We start from the raw sequence: 23109 nt of genomic DNA on the forward strand, positions 1-23109 counted from the left end.
ATTACGTACGGGGCAGCAAGAGAAGAAGACAGCCACAGCCACACGAAACCGGGGCAAAAGAACTAAAGAAAACGATCACTTAAAACAGAACATGGCAAAGAATGGAAATTATGCGCAATCGAAAGAACTCACGAGCCAGCCAGCGCCGGGGCGATGAAAACGGCATATTATCTTTTGCTACAACGTCCGCGAAGTTTAAGATACCGGCAAAAGGTCCTAAAAGGCGCCCAAAGAGTGCGCACTCGAGCTGCTCCAGCTCCGCCAGCATCATCATCATCATAGTCGACGTGCTGGCTGTTTTTTCCCTCACTCTCTGTTCTGGTTGCGCGAAGTCTTCCCTCGAGAAATTACGCCTCCGTGGTGCAGTTCGCAGCCGAGTTCGCATTCTTGCTGGTTTCGCGAAGCAAAAATGTAAAGCAAAGGCGGCGATAGGAGGTTGGTGAATGGATCATCAAAAGGAGGAGGAGAAAAAAGATGGCATAAAGAAGAAAGGTAAATCGACCGTCAACCGAGAGAGCGAGCCCCAGAGTGTGTACTGGGCGGCATCTCGAGCACAAGCTCCCCTGGTGCAAAAGAAAAGGTGCAAATGGAAATCTGAACCGCGACCGGGACCGGCTCATATATTTCTGATGGGCGCGCCCGGATTGTCGGGTAATTATGTAAATGATCATCAACCGTGTGGAAAGGAGGAGCAGGAGGGTTGTTGGGGGCAGGATTTACTGGCCTACCAAATGGGGTGGGCGGAGGGTTGGATACGTTTCGAAATGATATCCGTTATCTGCTCGTGTCCGATATGATATGCACGTGAGGTGGCTGGTGATGGGATTATAAATGTGATCACCGGTCATCACCATCAGCATCTGAGCGAGCCGGGACGAGGGTATATGTGGAGGCTGATCGGGACGTCGTGAACGTCGCCATTATCGTACCCATTGGCAATTCCGAAATGACGTGACGTGACGTTCGCGCGGTCAACATCTTAATAGGAGTACGAAGGGGATGAACGTAAAGAGTGTGAGAAATCCACGGTAGGGGACCTGAAGCATACGAAGAAGTTGGGTTAATTTAGTTGTTTTTAATCCTCGTATCTATAATTAGGATAAAGAATAATTATGACGTAAGGTTGTGAAATGTCACACAAAACAAAAATGGCGAAACGAGACAGCGGTTAAGGAATTAAAATCGAGGCAGAAGCGCACGCCCGAAACGATAAGAAAGCGACCGTTGTTAGGCAAACATTTCTGTGTTGTGTGTCCCACCAGCTGGGGAGATGTTGCCGACAAACGACCACCATCCAACACCGGTTAGGTAGTCACACATGTGTCAAGTTGTTAGCTAAACTGAGTTTAAAATTCATTCAACTTTCCGGGGGGGATGAGGACCGCCTAGCAAACAAATGTAGAACATTATTTTGCACGTGATTAAACAGAGAGCGGAGAAGAGCTGTGGGATGGGCTCGCTAGCCGAAGCCGTTAAGTGACACTTTTGGTGGTGTAACACATTACTGTGTTGTGTGGTGCGTGCGCGTCGCCACACCTTTGCTGTTAACGCCTTTGCTCAAATTAGCAAAATGTTTTCCACACCTACCACCAAGCGCTTCCCCGTAACAGGCAGCAGCTCCCTTGCTGATGGATGCTAGTAGAAACAAGTGTTTCTTAATTCTTCAGCATAAGCTTACATAATGGTTGGAGGTGATTTGCATTGAGAAGAGGGGGGATGTATTGGATGTTTGGTAGTTCGAATTTGAGGCAGTTGAACAATCCACGGAGACTCAAACAAACTCTCTCTCTCTCAATCACTCTTCCTCAGCATTAACATTTGACTCGTATATACTGGACTTAATTTGCGGGATCAACCGCAACACACTGCTGCTTGCACCTACTTAACGATCATCACATCATACCATCATACCAACTATATAGAATGGAGAGGTGTTTGAGGTGACAATTCAATAAAACTCTCGCTCCATCATCCTTTTCCATTGTTTGGCTCCAAGGGGCACACACACACACACACTAAATCAGCAAAGCGTGTCCTCCACTCCGTTTTAACAAGCGATGAAAAGAAAAGATTGAATTGATGACGGTGGGGTAAGCATTCAAGAAACCACGCGCATCGTTTTGCGTTGCTGCGCTAGCCGCTGCCGCTTGCAATCGTTTTCGACATGGCCGGCCTCTTCACACAGTCCGTAACTCCGGCACTCGGCAAGGCGACGACGAGTGCGTGTTTGTGACGGTTGGGTGCATTTTCAACAAATTAGCTGCATAATCAATAACAAGCGGGTTGGCATCTTGGCAAAAGATGCTTGTTGAGCACCGAGCTCCGGTGGTGATGATCGGTTGAATGGTTTCGCGTAAATGCTGGACCGCGCACACTCCCCAACTCTCGTTTCACACTTCAGTCAAGAACGATTAGTGTGCAGCAAAACGAGAAGCGCCAACGAATGAATGCTGCTGGTACATCACCTCGTGTCAGTTGCGCAAAAAAAAAAAAACGACCTGCAAACCTCATCTTTCACTTTCGAAACGAGTCCCGGACGCTCTTTTTACCACCAACTCCTCTTTGGCATTTTACTGTCTAACAACCCCCCTTCTAAATGCCTGCTCATCATCTGCTGCCTGTCAGTGCTACCGTGTGGATTACACGGCCTCTGGATCGGTGGTACGTTAGCATGGCTGGTTCGTTAAAATTAGTCCGCAGATTGGACCTTAGCTTTTGGTGGGTTGTACCGCCGTGCGGCGTTTCTTTCATTTTTGGCCTCCGCTTTGGTTTCTCATTCCACCTTTTGGCCTTCTGAAGGATCATCACGTGGATAACCATGATCTGGCGGCAGCAGTCTTTCCAGGTCCAGGTTGCATCGAACCGTAATATAAGCGTAGAGAAGGAGAGAGCAAAGCCACAAGAAGATAACCTCTTGGTACAATGTTTCCTTCAACTCTTTTTCTCTGCATTTTTCGGTGGATGGAAAGACCAAGTTCCGAGACACAGTAAGCGCACGCTAATAAGCCGCCGATAGGTCACAGCAGATATAGTATTCCGGGGGTGGCGTGAGTTATGAAGGATCGTTCTATTCGTCCGGTTCATCACGTTCCTCATGGTTGCCTAATATTGCGCGCTGGTGGTGCATCATCGTTTCCTCTAGAGACGTGCAATCATTAAAGCATTTAGGATTTTTCCTCTTTCTTCACTCCAGACATCCTGGAGATTTATAGCCACGGATGAAGTTGCTAAAGTGTCCGTAGCGTATGCCCCCAATATAAAAATGGAACTACTTTATTTTATACGTACTTCTCGGAGTAGGTTGAAATATGGTCGCGCTGGTATGGCGTTAATCGAATACCATCACCAAAAGTCACACCAAGAGAGAGCGAGAGAGTGGTAGAGGCCAAATGGCTTAATCGCCGAGTTTGAACCTGACTTGCGGATGACCTTCTAAATCATTCGGCCAGTTGCGCTTCGGCTAGGCTGACCGCGTATCGCGCGGTATCCATCTGCGGGGATGAACTTACCTTCGCGAAATCCCTCCACACCACAGCGAACAAGTGGGAAAATTTATAGATCCTAATGCACCCTCCAGGTGTGTGTGTGTGTGGTGTACCAGCAAGATCCTAGCACCTTGGTTGGTCCCACCAATCATTCGGTGGATTTCGGGGCCGCCCAGACAGTCGACCCACAGAGGCATCGGATATGTGCAGGGATTACTACACTGACTTCACAAAGAGGCCACCAGATGCTGCTGCTTCAATTCGGGCGAATAAGGTGAAGTGGCCAAATGTAATGAAAATTCACTGACCACAAAGTCGGCTGTTGTTGGTACCGACTGGGCGGGGAGAGACTGTGGAAGGGTGTCAAGATTTATGTAGCTTCTCCCTCCCGTAGCTTTGTGGCATTGTTGGGATGGGATGAGAGCACATAGTCTGTTGTACTTTGGAGCACTTAATTCTCACTGCAACGGTTGGGCGTGTATCATCCTGTGTGCTGCGCGACCCCAACGGAAACGCTGCTTTTAAACGGTGATATCGGAAGTTTGATCATTAAATGGGTAGCTACACTGTGTTGCGAGGAAGGTGCTGGACGAGTTCCTGCTTCTAGTTCCCGCAGGGGAGTTACTGGTTATTGCAAATTGTTGGCTGTGTGTATCCCGGTGTACGCCACCAAACGAACACGGCAACTTCTTCCTTCCTGCTCATTTTCTTCGTGATAAATTTCACGCTTGTACAATTTCATCGCCGTTGAAGCAGCTCTGTACAGTGTGCTGGCAAGATTTTCGGCAACTTTGCTTCATTAGCGGTGTACGACGCACGGCTGAAGTTGGCACAGCTAAAGTTTCCCGGTGTCATTTCTCTTGGCTCGTTGAATCTCGGGGCTACAGACAAACACACACGCGATGGTGGATGAGCACGATTTGTGGTTGATGACAACCGAAACATGGGAACGTACGTGTGGTGATGCAGTCCACGTTCCATCGTTGACAAGTTGGTTTGCTGCGCTCTACTGCATGACGATCGTTGTTTCTCTCTCCCCCTCGTTACGACGACGTGCACTTGCTATTCTGCTCACGGATTCTACGGTGTTCCAATTCATCACTAATTTGGTATGTGTGTGTGTGCGTGTGTCCCGTAGTGGGAAGAACCGCGAGAAGAATAAACCAAAAGGAAGAAGCGCATTCCTTCATCGCGAAGGAAAAAGCGATGCGTTTGTTTTCTTCTGGGTAATTAAGATTTTTCAACGTCAATTGCGGCGTGTAATAAATTACATACCCCATCACTAAGGGAGGAAGAGTAGCGGGAGTCCTCGAGTAGTCGAAGGGAGTGGGACCAGCTTCGTTATGGGAATTTCTTCTTTGCTTCTCCCTTCCGTTATCCCAAACGCCAACTGTGCCAGACTGTGAAAGAGTGTAGCAGCAGCAGCAGCAGCAGCACATATATATGACAAGCGACGTTATTGTCGACGTCCGTTTTGCTGGTTTGTTGCCGGCGTTTCTCGGCGAAACAAATTCCTCGAATTAAACTTTACCACTGCTCTCTTGAGGGGACGCACGAGCGAGAACTCGTTCGGCGATGTAGAACATGACAAGCATTATGGCGCACCGACAGAGGAGGACACATACTACTGCTACTGCTGGTCGGTTGGTGCTAAATTAGTCGCTGGCAGGTCGCTATGCGCTGTGCGAATATTATTAAGTCGGCGGAAAAGCTACCACACCGCGACTAATAGAGTTGATCTATCTTGGGGCGTCTCGTTGCTGTGGTGCCATTCGGATATCGTTTGTTTTATGGCGTTTGTGAGATAATCTGTGATCGCCCCGACCAACTGAGTGATGGTCGTCATGTGAGCTGCGGTGGTCGTATATGTCGTCAGGTGTGCCCTTAAATTCGTATCGTCGCTACTTAAACTTTGTGCTACAAACGAAGTTTTTCCTACTTCGCTTCGGTTAAGCTAGCTTGGGTATGTGTCGGGAATGTTTCCATTCCGGTTAAGCACCCGGAGATAATTGATTCCAAAGACTCTCTCACCCGCCGTTACGCTTACTTCCACAGTGCGACAGTGCTATGCCAAGGATTCGTTCTCGCTATTTTGTACGTGAAATGTGTGGAGCACAACAAATGAACAGTCTGCCAGCCGGCTCCGCGGCTATGTGAAGGCAGAGGGGTGGTTGGTTAAATCACATACAAAAGAAACCACCACCAACGACACAGGAACTTTTACACGTCGACCTAATCGTTCCAGTTCTCCAGGCCGCGCGCGTGTACGCGCCGTGGGCGAACCGCTACCGTGCTACACATAACGCCACCTCTTATGGTTCGCGGCAAGGTGAGAGATGAATGTGTAAGCGAAAAATCGATTTCAGACCGTTGAAGGTACAGCATTCCCAAGCTCTCTCTGGTGGTGGAGCTCGGGGTGGTGCGGTCTGTAATCGAAGGCTCATTTGTTCGTCACTTCATCACACACACGCACATTGGTGGCTTGTTCGTTGAGGTTTTTTGCCCGGTGTGTCAAAGGGGGGAGAGTTGCGGTTGTACACTTTTCGGGTTGTGCACGACTCGAGGTGTCGCAGTTGGAAAGGACAAGAGAATGAGGAGAGCGTGGTTTGCTTCTTGCCTCAGTAGCTAGTCAACCAACCAGTCTTCTCTTGTCAGCTAGTCAGTCAGTCAGTCAGTCAGTTAGTCAGTCGGAGTCGGGGCAAAAACTAAGTGGCGAAGAAGTAAAGCCCTCCCCTGGTGGCGAATGAAGCAAAAGCATAAAAAGCGGTACCGACTGCAGCATGGCCACAGTAGAGTAGTAGCACACCGAAGAGCTCAAGTGCTGGTGGGTCGGACCTTTAAACAAGCCGTTAATATGCTCACGGAATGTGGGTCTCCTATTCATACAGCGATACACATACTCGGAGCGCCTTTTAACCCATGTGTGGGGTGCTGACTGACCACCACTACCAATTTCCTCCTCGCTTGACGAGGGAATGCTTTCTAAGGGGCCACCTGCATTGCATGGCTTTGGAAGTATGTGCCACTCCACCATGCTCTCTGCCGTAGCTATATGTAGGCTAGCTCTTTGGTTCTGGAAATGAATTTTCACATCGTTTACTTTCTTTGGGTCGTCGGTTTCGCACGTCAGTGCAGTCCAGAGAGTTCCAGCACCAGTGAGAGCAGGAAGGCTGACTTCATTGCCGGTTTTTCAAAGTCTAAAAGTGGCTGGAAAGTGGTAGCGCGCAGTAGCATAATGAATTCGTCTCACCATAACAGTGTTTGGAGTTTGGATGGGATCCCCATCATTAGAGGAGGCAATCTGGTAAACTTTTGCCCACATGTGAACACTGACGTCGAGGCATCATTGCACGGGTCGCGAGAAATTCTTCGGCTGACAACCGTTTTTCGCCCGATAATAAAGCAGTCATGTTCTTGTCGTGGACTTTTTCGTTTGAGGTCACAGGTCTCCCGGGAAGACGTATCAAGACGTACCAAGACGGGGGGATCCTTTGGAAGACACTTCATTAGACTGGAACGAGCATCAAATCGATGAAAGAGGTATACATCGAGTTGATGAAACACCGTGTAGTTTAGTTCGTCATCATTAGAACCACACTACCATTGCACGTCACCTTCTCATCAAGCTCTCAGTGAAAGGAGGAAGTTTAACTTTGGACGTGTCTCTCTTCCCATTAAGAAACCCAGGAGGAAGACAGTGTATATGGTGCGAGTTTCCTACTCTTTATCACCTCCAAAAAGAAAGGTAACTGCATGACTTGTGCATCACACACACACACCGACACATTTGGGCGAGCGGGAAAAGTAGCTAATGAAGATGTATACATCGATCGTCACCTCATCCACAAATGGCACCCCCCCCCCATGGTCGACATCATTTGCTACGTTAGTGGGACGTGAAATGTCACCGGTAGCAGCAACAGCATCATCATCATGATTGCCTTCATCGTCGTCGTCGTTATCGGAAGCCGGTTTCTCTCGGCCTGGCAGGTCGGCAATCGTCGACTCCCCTTACCGGCGTGGCCGGACGGCTTCGCTTAAAATGGCAAAAGACATTAACGGTAATTATGCGTGTGTACTGCGCGCGGTGTTGTTGCCGGTGGTAGACCTCGTTCTCTCGACTGGTCTTCTCCAATCATCATCACCTACCCAAGATTCGGGGGATATGCACTCTTGCATAGCGCGTGTCTACATGTTACGCGATCGCTCCAGCAAGCAAACAGGCATGAGATGATGCACCAGAGTTATTTCTGCATCCCGTCGCTTTGTGTGCACGCGTAAATAAAAATGATATAAATTGCAACCTGCCATGCAAACGCACCCATTCGCGTTATACGCGAGTGTCGGGGGTGCCCCGGTGTAGCGCGAGGCGGCGGCACACGCGTGATAAATTTTGCTGCCTTCGCACTTAATCTCAGCGCAAATTTGTGCCGCTTATTATTTACTCGCATAGTCGCCGGTAGAAAGACACGATTTAAAGCCGGTTTTTTTGCGAGACACGAGACCCAAGAGAGACTCAAGAAGATTCGTTGCCTTTAATCAGAATTTTGTTGCAAACTGTCCACACATCACCACCATCAGGTCCAGGTCCAGGTCCAAGTGGGTTGTGGTGTAGAGATTGGAGATGTTTCTTGAAATTAATTTCATGATATTACTGTGTGCCCCTACGGTACGTGCCTTTTCACGAATGGGACGAACTGCTGCTGCTGCTGCTGCTACTCTGTCTTCACAACACTGAATGAATGGTCTCCGTTTATGGCGGCGGTGGTTTGTTTAAAACTGTATGTTTGTTTGTCCAAAGCACGAAGCGTAAATCTCGCTCTCTATCCCTCGGGTGAAAGAGTCTTCTCCCTTGCTGCGTTTGTTCTGGCTTAGATTCTGAGGGTGCCTGCTCCGTCGGTTGGGCATATATGTATGGGCTCTCCCTTTTTGTTGCTTTTCTATTATAAATAGAGCATGTATGCATCCCGACCGACCGGAACGCACCATGTTTCATGCGTCCGAACCCATCGATCGTCGGAAAGCGCTTCTTTACGGTTGAGTTGGTCGGGTCCCCCTGTTCCCAAAAACCCATCTGAGATTGTTAATAGAGTTAGGGGTTTGGCATCGTCACGTGTAAATGCTCGTCCGGTCCCCTTCGGAATGGGAATCATTTTAATCGGATACTTCCCCCTTATATCTTCCCAACACCGAGAACTTGCTGCATAGGGGACCGGTTGCCCGAATGGGTGTACGAATGTACATTAATGTCACGTTTCACACACGCGCAATTGATTGATGTAACTGTTTTTCGGTGCCGAGAGAGATAGGGTTGCCTGTACAAATTGGGGTTATCCGAAATTCCTGAGCCCCCGCCCCCCGCTGACGATGTTTCAATGAGCCGTAGTGAAGTATGCTAACGCCACACCGTCCATTGCCGAGATTGCCGAGATTAGAGTTTGATCGCAATACTTGTTTGATCATTTGTTCACATTCCTGTGTTACTAACGCCACCGCTCACTATCTCACCAACTCTCTTTCTGTTTTTTTCTCTCTTCCCTCTGTTTCTTCCACTACCCCCCATCTATGTCCTGTGGGGCCAACAGAACTCAACTCAGGCTGAGGCTGAAGCTTCTCAGTTTTCCTTCCCGCGCCGGACAATGCAAACTAATGGGTCGAAGTTCCTGGACCGCGTTAACGTCAAGCTCGTCGGTGGTGGCCCATCGTCAGTCGCATTGTGGTGCCAGCTTCCGCGGCAACAGCAGGAACAGCAGGAACCGCGGGCGACTAGTGGACACTAAGGTGGAGGCATAGGGAACGAGCGAAGAAGGGAGGACCTAGCGTGTTGTTGTGCTAATCACGACGTGCTAACGAGAGACGCTAACACAGCAGCAAACGCAAGGGGAGCCAGGACCACCGAATCCAACAATTGCGCACCACACTTTCCCGTCGGAATCCGGTTCGATTCGGCACCAGGAAATTGTCCCAACACGGTCCCATACACCTTAACAACTTCACACAGCTGGCGGACCACCACCAAACCCTGGACGTCGATCCGCGAACCATTCCCGGCCCGTTGAATGCAGAGCGTGCAGGTGCGGGTGCAAGGAGGACGAGCAGCAGCAACACCGGCGGCACGTCGTCCACGATCGCTCACCGCGCCCAGCCGTCGTCTCGCCCGGTACCACCGGAAGGAGGAGATCGCCATCTCTCGCCGTCCAGCCGGTGCCGCCGTGGTCGTCGCGCGTGATCCCCGCTCGATTCATCGCCACCGTCGTCATTTCGGGGTAATATGGCCACACCGCCAACCGAAGGAGAAATCAGAGTGGGTCCCGGCCATCAGGTAAACGATATCTATGTACGTATTCAGAGTGCGACAGAAAGCAACCGGGAAACATACCGATAGACTCCTCAGCAGCCAGGCAGCGTTGGGGGTATAGCGGCTAATGGGGCCGACACGTACACAAGGTTTTCCTGCGAATCTTGATGTTGAGTTGCGGGACATCCCTCTGCTTTTTTGACAAGAGACCTTTCATAGAGACAATCTCCTAGGACCGATCCATAAATCAGTCTAAAATGGCGGACAGATTTACCGAAAAGGCTGGGTCTCCTTCAAGCTGGTTGCAAATTACGGGAGACACAGTCTAGATTAGCTTCTAAAACTTTTCGGAACTCTGTTTTTTACTCTTTCTTGGGGAAGTTTCTTTCGATTAGTTTCTCCCATAGAAGAAGGAATCAAATTTCGTTTTATTAGTTTCTTTTTTTGGGTTTTCTCATTTCTACGATTTTTACTGTTGCCAATTATTTTGCAACTTTATTATCTTTGCTATCTGTTTAGCTTAACAGTTCCAGCTTTATACTGCTTCGTGTTTGTACAACGTTTATAGCGCGGGTTTTGTTTTCTTTTTCCTTCTCCCTTCTCTCTCTTCTTCATTCGTTTGTTCTTTCCGCATTTTTGGAGAACTGTTTTTACGATGCTCATTTTTGTATCGCACTGTATCGCTGCTTTCTCAACCCAACCGAGCCGGAGATGGGTTTATCGTTTTACGATATGGACACCTTTTCGCGGGTTTATTTGTCTGGTAGATTTGTTTAATTTTTTTTCATCACGAGCCTTTCAAGAGTGAGTTCTTCTTGCTTAATTTTCCTTATTTTTTAGTAATACTTTCACAAAGGGTTGTACTCAATTACGGAAAAGCCTTTCCTCTTTTGAGGTTTTGCGACTCAAGTTTTTTTTTATAAACTGTGTTCTATTACGGGAATACGGGTTTTTGCTTCTCTGAACCGACCTTCGCCCCGCACATTAAATTCCTCAATTTTCTCATCATTTTTATGGCCGTGAGTGTCGTAATCCCGTGATCCGCCGCCAAAGCAATCCCGCCCAACCCCATACCCCATGCCGACCATCCCTTGCCGTTCCGGAATCCATAATTCATCTCGTAAGCAGAAAGGCAGACGCGCCAAAACGGTTTCGATCTTTTGAAACGAAGAAAAAAAAAACACACGGCGGACTGACCGCATGGTGGTGTGTGGTTGGGTGGTGCCATTCCATTTCGTCGAATTCTCAATCCCAATAAAAATCGCACAAACGAATCCTTCCCGTGACCAATTTCGAGCCATCATCCATCCAATCCCCCCCCTGGCCAGACGGCGTCATTGGCTTGTGTGTGGTGGTCAATGGCGGCCAGATGAAAGATTTTTATTTTATCGCATCAGTTTCGGACTGTTTCAGTCCGGGGTGGTGGTGTTTGCCTGGCCCTGGCTCCGTTTCCGGCCAACAGTTATTGGCAGGGTCCGGTGGGGTGTTTCTTCGTATTTTTTTTTCTTATTTCACAAACAACATCTCCCAACCATTTCGGTTGGGTTATTGTGTGGTGTGTTTGCGCACAGCGAAAAGATTTGTTTCCGAAACAAATTGTTTTCTACTTGTTTCGGTGTCTCTGCAATGACGCCACACCACCATCACTTTTTCCCTGGGGTAGTTTAGCCTAGCAACGTTTTCTCCCAACGTTCACGCGGCTTCTCAGCCAGTGGAGCTCACTCAGCGGGCCGAACCAACGAAGCCCCAATGGGACGAGCGCGATCGGGATACCCTACCGCGAACGCGCGGCACACCACGTGGATGGATAGTAGCAGCCTCGCAGTAGTAGCAGTAGAACCCTTTTTCTTTTTCGCTAGCCCAGCCAAGAAGAGCAACCCCCGATCAGAGAAAAGCGCCGCGGTTCGGTTGTAGTTAAAGCAGAGGGAGAGAGAGAGGGAAGAAAAAACCGATGCCAGTTTCACACGTTTAACGGTCAATAAAAAGTCATAATTTACGAACCCCGCGGAGGAGGTTTAGGGGTTTTGCAGTTAAAATTTCGCTACGCAGCTAACTTCATTTTCATTCTGGGTGTTTTATTTACACCGCTCGGGGGGAATTTTTTTTTTGTATCTAAAGATCGTGTGGTGTGGTTTGGTGCTCGCTTGTTTTTTTTGTTGTGTTCCGTTGTATCGTTACAACCCGGAGGTTAGGTTGGTTTTTTTTTTCTTCTTCTCATATTTAAATAAACTTTGTTCTAGTAGTGTGACCGACCTGCCATAATATGCGCTAAATGAACGTAGAAAATCGCTGTTTTTTGTAACCGATTCCCGGGGCATATGTAAACATCCTGTAATAATCGTGGAAAACGGAGAAGCAAAAAAAAAAGCACTCACACAGTGTTTACTGTTGCAACTTTTTGAAGTTGTTTTAAGAAAACAATAATTTTTCGGTTAGTTTAGTTCCAGGAGGAGGGCCCTTGAAACACATTATGTAAGCAACTGACATAATAATTTTGCATACCATGCACCGACATCATCATGTGCTGCCGGTGTGTGTGTGTGTGGCATTGCGCTAGCAAAGGCGGTCGAAATTTGAGCTGGAGTGGTGTTCTAAAGTGATCTACCTTGCTACCCCCATTCGATTAAAATAACATCTGATACGGGCGGTTTTTTTTTCGTTTTTCACAACTTTGCAACTTTAATTAGCAACTTTTTTAAAAATTGGACCAAAAATAGGCTTTTGCTGTCATAGTTGTGTTTTTTAAGGGCATTAAAAAAGGAAAACAATTTCATTCACGAAATGTGTGGAGAACGTCACCACGAAAAAGAAAACGTAATTAAAACTGCACAGCAAGGGCAAGTCATTTGAATGAGGTCATCTTTTTTATCACTTGTTTAGCCTCTTTTTGTGTGGATTTTTTTTTTTACCAGAAGTTCGTAAATTTTTCTCTCAACAGAATTGTTTAAAAATTATGCTATTTTTTTCTCCCCTTCTACTAAATCTTGCCAACCCTCTTCTGATCTCCTCCAATAAGAATCGAAGAAAAACGGAAAAGAAACATCGTTTTTCTTTCTGCACTCTGGCGTAAGGTTTCGCTTCCAGCAGTAGTAGCCCAGTGGCTGTAAATAAACAAAATATGTGTTACAACAACCACGGACGGGCGGACACAGCACACAGCACAACCATTGCTGTTTGAAAATAATTAATGACCGTTGTTTTATGATGTTTGAAAGGATCGAAAACACAACTTTGCACACTACCGCCGCGGCCACACTTGTTGTGCCCTCCGCCTAATTACCTCCCACCGTGTCTACGTCCACAACCGTCTACAAGAAAGGTCGTTCGCGCGTTGCAAACGAGCGTAAATTTTCCAATTTCATGCTCTCCGCTCTATCTCATCCCATCTCGTCGCTGCCTTCACATAATCCCAGCACGAGGAGTGCGTGTGATTTGCTTTCCAGAGTTGCGCTTCTAAACGGCGCGTAAGAAAAGCCAGAAGCCATAAGAAAAGCGCACCATAAATCCGATTTTCCCGGTGTGTAGAGGAGGGAAGAGAGGTTGAAAATCAATCCGCCCGTTGAACGACACGTTATAAATGGAACTTTAAAGCCCCCATTCGTTGGTGTGCTCACTTCCTTCCACCGTTAGGGCCCTTTTACTCCAGTCAGTGTGTTTATGTTTGCTTACCTACCTACTGACCCTTAACCGGAAAAGGGATTATTGGGGTGTATTATTGGGAAAAGGCAATAAAAATCGACTTGCCCCTTTTCATCCGACGAGGAGCAGCGAGCGAGCGAGTGGTGGCACGACACAAAGGTGTTAAATATTTCACTGGCACAGATTAACGCACCGAAAGCAATTGCTAGAAACATTGTTGAACTCCCTTTTTTTTAAACCTCCGTTGTGGAGGGTTCGGGACTCCTTCTCCTAGCCAGTTGTGTGTACGCAGGAGCGATAATAAACAGGGGAAGATTATGGTGAATGAGTGATGTGCGTGATAGGTTAATTTCAAATGAAAGCATAGCTCCACTGATGCCCTTAAGCACTAGCTAATACTTGTTGTGACGAATGATCGAATGAAGATCGCTGAAGAGGGTCGCCTTAATAGTCAAAAGTATTGTCTGCGTGACATTTTCTTCTCGTAGTGCTATTTACAGCTCATAAAACAGCACGTCCATAGGTTTATAACGATGATCTGTATATAGTCGTAGTTTGGAAGCTTCCTTTCGTTTTCATTGATATTCGATAGGTAGTTTTGTTATTGGGTTGAATGAGATTTGAAACCGGTCCCTTTGTGTTATCAAATGGCGCCGCTATCGCTTATGCCACCAAGCAACCCTCTCGGATTAATGCTTAGATTGTAGTTTGCATGATCAGGACTTGTGTCCAGGGCATAGGACAGCTTTGTAAACGCTAGAAAAATCCTAAAAATGAAGAAAAGCATTAAAACACACTAATAATTACTTATTAACCGTTCAACCAATTAAGTCGTATATGCGTCGAGATTAAACAAAGTGCTTGTTTGCACATTTTTGTATCGTAAACTTTCACATCGACTTTATTGGGTGCAATCGTGTCGATCATTGAATTATTCCCCTAAAACTGCAATTGTAACAAAAGGAAAAAGAGGCTTGCAAAACTATAACAAAACGGTACCATCCTCAGACAAATTGGCTCATCTTGAGGAAGATGATGATGGTGCTGATGATGATGTGTTGTTGTTTTGTCTTGTTGGTGTTCTCTTCAGCATTAACTGAATGTGAATTTTCACTAACAGTCACTCTGTTTTGCTGGTTTTTCCATCCCCCCTCCCTTTCAAGTGGAACCACCGTTCATTTTTCCTTTTATTTCACACCACTTCATCTGTTGTTGCGCTCGGCAAGTAATAGCATATCATCTTGTTTTACCTCCTTTCATCGGTCACATGCCACCCCGCTTGACCGCCCTGCACATACGTTCCCCTTTACGGGAGTTTTCTTCATGCGCGGGGTCGGTTAGGTGGCCACCATTTCACCGTTCACACAGAGGCAAACAGACCCAGTGTGGTTGGTGGTACCAATCATGATGATCACCACGTAAGTGCCTTTCTTTTCTTTTTCCTGAATGACCACAGAGATGATGATGATGATCGTGTGATGATGAGCTGATTTTTCACCGGTGGTGGTTCACAAGGCAAGAAAACAAACCGACACACACACATACACACACGCACATCAAGTAGAAGCGATTCGTTTGTGCGCGTTCACCGCGTCAATCTCACCTTTGAAATCTTTCCACCATATTATTGGCTTATTAGCCATAACGAAGCGATTTGAAATTAATTACGGACGGACGGGGGCACCAGCAACACGCGGGTGTAAACACATATTTGAACAAACCGCTCCATCGCCCCTCGATCTATCCGGTCAAGATCTTCTCAGCCGGGAGTGTAGGAAGATCGAACCACCGTGGTACGGTTGGGCTGAAATGAAGAAACACCCTCATGAGCTCCGTAACGACGGTGAAAACTACACACGCACACACAAATCTACCGCGCGTAGTGTAAGCTGCTGTGGAAGAGGAATTAACCAAGAATTCTTCACAAACCTTCCCGCCTAGTGCGTGGAGTAGAGCGAGGATGATCATATGATGATCCAGGAAGCTGAAACAAAAACCGATCTCCCTTTGAATGGTGCATTCTAGCACACCGGGGCGTGTGTATGGTGTGGGTGAATGAAAATGGGGAAATTGGATTCAATTTAAGCTCTAGCACCGACATAACACAACCACCACCGCCTACCCTCGCTTTGCGGCGCTTTCATGAAAGAGAGAAGTTAAATCGAGCAATATGCTCGAAACCACTTTTGCTCTAATAGCGAATAACGTGTGCGGCATTTGCTGCGTACTTCTTCTGCATTGTGTTGTGCCGTGTTTAAGGGAGGAAATGTTTAAATGAAAAACTCCACTTGTGCTTGAGAAATTATGTGGTCTGGGAGCGGCTGGGAGTAGAAGGGATGGGGTTGAAAATAATTTGCCTGCATCTCGGCAATTATAAAGGGGGGGAAAAGTGGGAAAATTAATCACTTCATTCAAGAGAGATTCAACGTTCGGATGGGCCGGAGTCATTCTCTTCGTACCTTGAGATATGTATCATTGAAGGTTATCGTAATGGAAGTTGTGGAAAAAGTTACATCGTTCTTTTAATTTTTACCGTGGGTTGCTGGTCTTTATCTGGAAATTTATTTATCTTTAGGGAATTTATATGGTGAGATCCAGTTACAAAAAAAAAAAAAAAATGCGAACTGGTCTTCTTAGTATCAAAAGTATTTCGGGTGCTGTAATCAATTTACAAAAAAAAAAAACAGTCCGATTTTGGTTGAGGATTTCGTGCTGCTTTCTGAAGTCTCTGAAAACGAACAGTGTGATTTACAGATGATCAATAATTCAATAATTACCCTCATCATTACACATGCCACAATCATGCGCATCAATTATACATTTTTCCACCTTCACCATCTTTGAAGCTCTCATTACTCACCTCATCCAAACACACTAACCACATTCGCGACGATGCGGATTCGTTTTCACTTTCGAAACAGTGCACTAATAATGCCAATATTCCTAGATGCTCGAGCCCAGTCGAAATGCAAAGCTCCAGTAATTTGTTTAGTCTAATTTTATTAATTTGGTATTACACACGGCTCACTCTCTCCTATTTTGCAGCCGGTTATACCGGTGGAGGAAGGTTATTTTCAATTTTTGAATAATTGCACCCCCGGGCACAGATTGCGTGCGTGCCTCTCGGTGGTGAAGATCATCGTCGAACGGTTGTGTAGCAATGCGTTAATTTGTTTAATCGATTTCACACGTTTGCATAACATTGTTTTTGGAACGATCAATTGAATGCTCTTACTTTCACTACATCACGCAATTTTCGTATAACGTACGAATAATTGTTAGAAAACGTATCGCTCTCTGCGCTAACACGAAAGCTTTAAATTGTCTTACCTTCAAACGCCTCATTTTAAACTGATCAGACAATCATAGTGCTTCTCTATCTTACACTTACTCATCTTCATTGCAATCATCTTCAAACACAATACAAACCAGTAAAAGTAACCTTCCATTGGCCAGCTAGTGTAACGGGGTTCGTATTACAATTATGATTTCCAGGCAACATTACCAGACTATCAACCGATCGAGAACTACCGCTCCGAGGACGATGAAGATCGCGACCTAGAGGATCCGAGATGGACACCCGGACTGTACATTGATAATGATTTGTTGATGTACCTGACCGCCGCTCGTTCAATATCCGCCTTTCAGGGTATGTGCGAGGAAGATGGTTGTATGGCAGCTAGTCGTGACGATACAACTATAAATGCATTTGACGTTGTAAGTATCACAGTGCTCTAAAACACCTCCTGCAGTGTCTCTTGTCATCCTGACAATCCTGTTTATTGTTCCTGTATCCTTTTTGCAGCTACACGACTCAGGATACGACGCCGGAAAGGCCCTAGAAGCACTGCTAAAGTGTCCCGTTACGAAGGGAATCGAGAAAAAGTGGACGGAGGAGGAAACGAAACGCTTCATCAAGGGTTTGCGTCAGTTTGGGAAGAATTTTTTTCGCATCCACAAAGATCTATTACCACATCGGCCTACGGTAAATTCCTTTGTGCTTCTAGCGAATGCGCTTCCTTTATGTGTGGGGCACCGGCTGACCGTGTCCGGTGCATATGTTTGCTTGTTTTGTCTCTCTGCTAACCACAATCACACCCTTATTCTTCCTCTGCGTAGCCGGAATTGGTAGAGTTTTACTATCTCTGGAAGAAGACGCCGGGAGCGAACCAGAACCGGCCCCACCGCAGACGACGGGCGAGCTCGCTCAGACGACGCAACACACGGACGAACAGTAATGCGAGTGGCACCCCGCCGAATAGCAGCGGTAGCAGCAGCAGTAGCAGCAACAGCAACAGCAAGAAGGAACAGACCCCCGAGCGCACCGTGACAGACACCGGCTCGTCCCGACCGTCGCCGATCGGCAAGGAGGAGAACAGCTCCGTGACCGAGGACGACGTGAGCGAGTGTGACAGCGATTCGAGCGCCAACAAGGCGACCGCGGCTGCGGCGGCTGCAGCGACAGCCACCGCCAACGGTGTTACGGCCGGCGTTGGAGGCGGCGGCGGCGGCGGCAGCAACAGCAGCATCAGCAGTAGCAGCAGCAGCAGCAGTAGCAGTAGTAGCAGCAGCAGCAGCAGCAGTAGCAGCAGCAGCAGTAGTAGTAGCAGCAGTAGTAGCAGCGGAGGCGGCGGCGGCGGCGGCGGCGGCAGCAGTAACGGCGGTAACGGCGGCGTCGGCGGTTCCGTCGGCGTCGGAGACTTTACGACGACGGCCAGCAGCGGCGGCGTTGGCGGGGGCACGGTCACCGGCGAGGAATCTCCGTCGAGGATGCGGACCCGCCAAAAGCCAACCAAGGAAACGAATGCTACCAATGCGAAGCGACCAAAGCGTGGCGGTACGGAGACCCCGGAACAGCAAACGGCAACCGGCACTTCCGGCACCGCCGGTGGAGGAGGTACAGCGGGTAGCAGCGGAAACGGGGCGACGGGCAGTTTGGACAGTCCAAAGACGCCAAGCAAAACGACGACGGGAAGCAGCAGTGGTAGTAGCGGTGGCGGCAGCAATAACAACAGTACCACTACCGGCAGTTCTTCGAGCGCCGGTGGAACAACGGTGGATGGCGTTGGCGGCAAGCACAGTTCACAATCCGGCAGCAAGGGCAAGGGATCATCCTCTTCGTCCTCCGGGCCGGGCAAGACAGAGACAACGCCCAGCAAGGGTAAGAAGCGATCGAATGAGCTCGAGGTCGATGGAAACGATGAGAAGGATGGACAGAAGCGAAAGCGCTCCGACAGTCCGGCGGAAAGTCTCACCACGGACAGTCGGCCCGGTTCCGTGCTGGATGAGATGGAATCGGTTAGCGAAGCGGCGACCGAAACGAGCGTGGGCACCAGAACTACCGGCACTCCGACACCGGTCGGACACGACCGGTTGCAGGGTTCGAATGCTGCTGCCGCTGCTGGAAACGGTCCGGGAGGACCTGATGGAAGTGCCACAAACCCGAAGGACGACGACAAAGATCCGCTCTCTCTCGGGCCACCGCTTGCCGCGGAACCGATGGTTACGGAATCGAACGAAAACAGTAGTAGCAGCAATACGACCACGTCGACCGTTGCGAAATCTTCGTCCGGCGGATCGGAGGATAAGGATGACGACTCGAATGCGGGTGCTACGGGAGCAGTTGTTGCGTCGGCGGTAGCAACGGTTCCAACGGCAGCAGACACAGCCAAGCTGCCCGAAACCGAAGATATATCACCACCGTCGACCGCGGCCACAACGCCCGTTGCAACGCCGGCTCCACCGTCGACAGGAGCTCCATTGTCCGGTGCGGATGGTAGCTGTGAAGCGCAGCAGGGTCCACCGTCGGCCGATGAGCCAGCGACTGCAAACGGAACGAGTACGGCGGCGGCTACTGGTGCTGGCGTAGAAGGCAAGCCGTGTGTCAATTCTCTCGGTGCAGCTGCGTCAAGCGATCAAGAAATGGCGTCAAAGTTGGCAAACATGAAGCAAGAATCATCTTCTACTGGGTCGTCAGGTGGAGCTGGTGCTCAACCCGGTTCCGCTGCCTCGGTCGACTTCAACTCCAAAGATGTGTTCATCAAGAAGGAACCGAACGAGGATCCTACGGCAGCAGGCGCCGCTGCCGCAGCTTCTGCGGCTGGTGGAGATCAGTCTGCTTCGGGTAATAGTGGGGCTGTACCAAGCTCCGGTGTTGCTAGTGAGCCGCAGGATTTGAAGCTAAAAATCGAGGTAAAGTCGGAAGCGAAGTTAATGCCAGGAGGAGGTGGCAACGATTCGTCAAATCAAGGTACCGGGCCGGATATGAAGTACGACCCGGAGAATTTGGTGATGAAACCCTACGAAAGTCACATCAAATATGGCGGACATCCTGGGGAGGATGGCATGAAGTATAGCGAACACAAGTATGGACCGCTACCCCCGCATCAGCAACCTCCCGGTCCGGGTGAACCTCCGGGACTGAAGTATGGTCCTCCGGGTGGTCCTCAGGACGAACCGCTGGAGTACGATATGAAACGTTACCCAGCGCACGGTCCTCCACCACCACCGTCTGGACAGGACGGTGGACCACTGCCACTGAAGCTCGGAGGACCACCGGGACCTCCGACAGGTTCTGGAGCACCTGGAGAACCATCTCCCGCCGGTCCTCCGCAGCATATGAAGCTTTCTCAGTACCCGCAAGATCTGACGAACCTGAACCTTAAGTACCCACCACCGGACGAACGGACAAAGTTCGCTCCGTCGCCCGCTTCGGATAGTGGAAGTGGTAGTGGTGTTCCTCCACCACCATCAGGTATTGGAGGCCCGCTGCCTCTTATCCCCAAGAGTCATTACCCCGACCCGGCACAGTTGAGCATGCTACGGCAACACTACGAGCATACGTTCAAGTACGACCCCATGGCGGCGGTAAAATACGGTCCACCGGGAATGCCTCCGTTCGGGGCACCGCCTGGCCAACCAGGACATCACCATCCACACCATCCGCTGGCCGGTGCGTTGCCGGGACAGCCACAGTCACAACCCCAAGATCTGAAGTACCTTCCACCGGAGGCCGCAGCAGCTGGCATGGGCCCGCTTAAGTATCCTCCCTCATCCTTAGCGAGCGACACACCGACACCACTGAAGAACAACAGCTTCTCAGCGGACAATCTTCTCAAGAGCAGCTCGTCGAGTAGTGGTGGCAACGATTCTTCGAATCCGCTGGACGTTTCTGCTTCGGCACGACATGCGGTGACTCCCAATCAGGACAGTCAGGGCAGCAATAGCAGCTCGCAGCCAACGGCGCTTCATGGTAGCGGAAGTAGCATCGCCTCACCTCAATCGGGAGGACCTCCACCATCTCTACCACCCCACAGTGCTGGATCGTATCCACCACCTCACGGGCCACCACCTCCCGGACATCCGGGCCATATCGTGAACCCTGGACTGATGCCAACGTTGCTCGGCACAGGTCCGAACTCATCGCCCGTTCCACCAACATCGCAACCGGGTGGGGTACATCCACCTCCATTGGGTGCCCACCCGCTGGCTCACCCAGGATCGGCTCCTCCACCACAGCTGCTACCAACACCGCCGGGTTCGAGTCCGTACCAGCCTAGCAATATGCATCGATCCGCAGGTGGTCCACCACCGTCCTCCGTACCGAGCTCCGTATCGTTAGCAATATCCTCGAGTGGCAGTACGGCGCTGACCTCCACTACCGCATCCTCCTCCGCTTCTTCCTCCTCAACGTCGGTAACGTCACATTCGCCGGCACCGATGAGACCCTCCTCCGACAACGGCCCGCTGGGTCTGCAACCATTGTCTCACCATCATCGCTCGGACCGCGATCGGGAACCACCGCGACCCGGTGCCAACGATATGCCTCCTACCCGTGCTTCCCCGATCAACTCGCTGCTGCAAGGAGTTCCACCTCCGCACGGCATTCTGTCGCATCCACTCCCGCTGCATCTTGGACATCCGGGCATGCAACTACCTCCACACCATCCAGCAGCACATTTGGCCGGTCCGCTAGGACACGCCGGACTATTACCACCTTCCCTGGCGGCACACGGCGCGGGAATACCTCTGCTCGGCGGTCCGACGCCTTCCGCGCTCGGAAGCCTGATGGAGGTCGCGGGTGCCGGACGTCGATCGCCCTCGTCCGGCCCAGGACCTCACTCACACCTGCCACCAACGTCAATGCATCAGTCAGTCAGCGCTCTGGCGCAATCCCCGTCCACTCCGACGGGAGCAGGCGGCGGACCCCCGTCGTCGTCTTCTGCGTTGAGCCGGGCCAGTCCAAACGTGCCTCCCGGTGGTCCAGGAACGCCCGGAGGGTACCCCGGCCCGGGAGGACATCACCATCGATCCAGCTCACCTGCCAACTCAACCAGCTCGGGTCTGAGCCGCGCCAGTCCTATGCATCTCAGCCATCATCCCTCAACGCCGGGTGCTGGCAGTGCGGGCGGAGGCCAAGGTTCTGCGGCAGCTGCTGCAGCTGCGGCGGCCGCATCAGCCGAACGCGACCGGCAGATCATGCGACAACAGAGCCCCCACATGACACCGCCTCCACCATCCTCTTCCGCGCCGTCTGCCGCACTGATCTCAAGCCCGTTGAGCAAGATGTACGGAGGTCCGTCGGGTCAGCGGTCACCGCCTCCATCTCATCCTTTCCGACCGGGTGCCTCGCCACCGGTTATACGACACCCCCAGATGCCTCTACCTCTACCAATGACGGGCCCGATGGCGGGTATTCCCGGGTCGGTGATGCACGCCTCGCAACCCTACCCGTTGATGCATCCGTCACTGTTCAACCCTCACCATCACAATCCATTCTACGCGCCGTACCCGTACGGGCCGGCCTACGGGCCCGGCTTTTCGTACATGAAACCCGGTGGCTCACCGCTCGATAATCCGATGCTGCACGGGCACCCGACGGCGATACCTCCGCCCCGGCCAGAAGATGCACCCGGTGCCGGTGGTCCAGGAGGCGGTATTCACGGGAATGCTGGCGAGAAGTCGAAATCCTCCAGCGGTGGCAGCAAATCGCAGCAGCCACAAACCTCATCCTCCTCCACGTCGTCCGTGTCTTCGCTGTCCGGATCGGGTGGAAACGATCGATCAAAGCAATCGTCCTCATCGGGTGGAAACGGAGGTCCTGGCAGTGGCCATTCGAGCTCGTCCAACCAAAGCAATTCATCGGCTGGCGGACCGCCCGGTGGACCCGGTCGGGGAGGACCTTCGCCTAGTGGTGGTAGTGGTGCTGGTCCTGGGATGGTTGGCATGCCGGGAGGTCCTCCCGGCGGGCATCCGCTCAGTGGGAGTCCGTTCCATCCGGCAGGTCCACCCCACCACCACTCACCGTACGGTCCCCCGCAGCCACACAATCCGTTCATCGAGAACCAGCTGCCACCGGTCGGTGGTGGCAAACCGACCAGCCACATGGATGCCCTTCGAGCCCATGCTCATGCGGCAGCTGGTGGAGGCTTAGGTCCTCCGCCCGGACATCATCCGCACCATCACCCGGGCCATGGCCCACCGCCACCGCCCGGACATCATTCGGCGCATCCGAACGAACCGGTGCACATCGAAACGCTCGACATCGATCCGGACCCGGAACCGCCGTCCCCTGTCCATGACATGAACCGTGGCCCCAGTCCCGAAGCGAAGCCGGATGATACCGAGTGCCATCGATCTCAGTCGGCTATGTAAGTATTGATGGGAGCAGCAAGCAATCTGACCGGC

The 23109-nt window shown here is 50.4% G+C and overlaps 1 protein-coding gene across 9 annotated transcripts in view; it reads left to right on the forward strand.

Moving 5' to 3' along the window:
- Positions 1–23109, forward strand: part of LOC118513087 (trithorax group protein osa) — a 94352-nt gene that overhangs the window by 63218 nt on the left and 8025 nt on the right. For 7 of the 9 annotated variants that reach the window (XM_036058457.1, XM_036058456.1, XM_036058461.1 and 4 more), the window contains exons 5-8: positions 9071–9822; positions 16918–17139; positions 17228–17407; positions 17542–23072. In XM_036058457.1, the coding sequence (XP_035914350.1) occupies positions 9757–9822; positions 16918–17139; positions 17228–17407; positions 17542–23072 (5999 nt within the window). In that variant the 5' untranslated portion in view covers positions 9071–9756. The remainder of the gene's footprint in view (positions 1–9070; positions 9823–16917; positions 17140–17227; positions 17408–17541; positions 23073–23109) is intronic. The other 2 variants (XM_036058459.1, XM_036058464.1) reach the window with 2 other exon arrangements.

Source organism: Anopheles stephensi, chromosome 3 (assembly GCF_013141755.1).
Source record: "Anopheles stephensi strain Indian chromosome 3, UCI_ANSTEP_V1.0, whole genome shotgun sequence".
In the NCBI taxonomy this organism is placed as follows: Eukaryota; Metazoa; Arthropoda; class Insecta; order Diptera; family Culicidae; genus Anopheles; species Anopheles stephensi.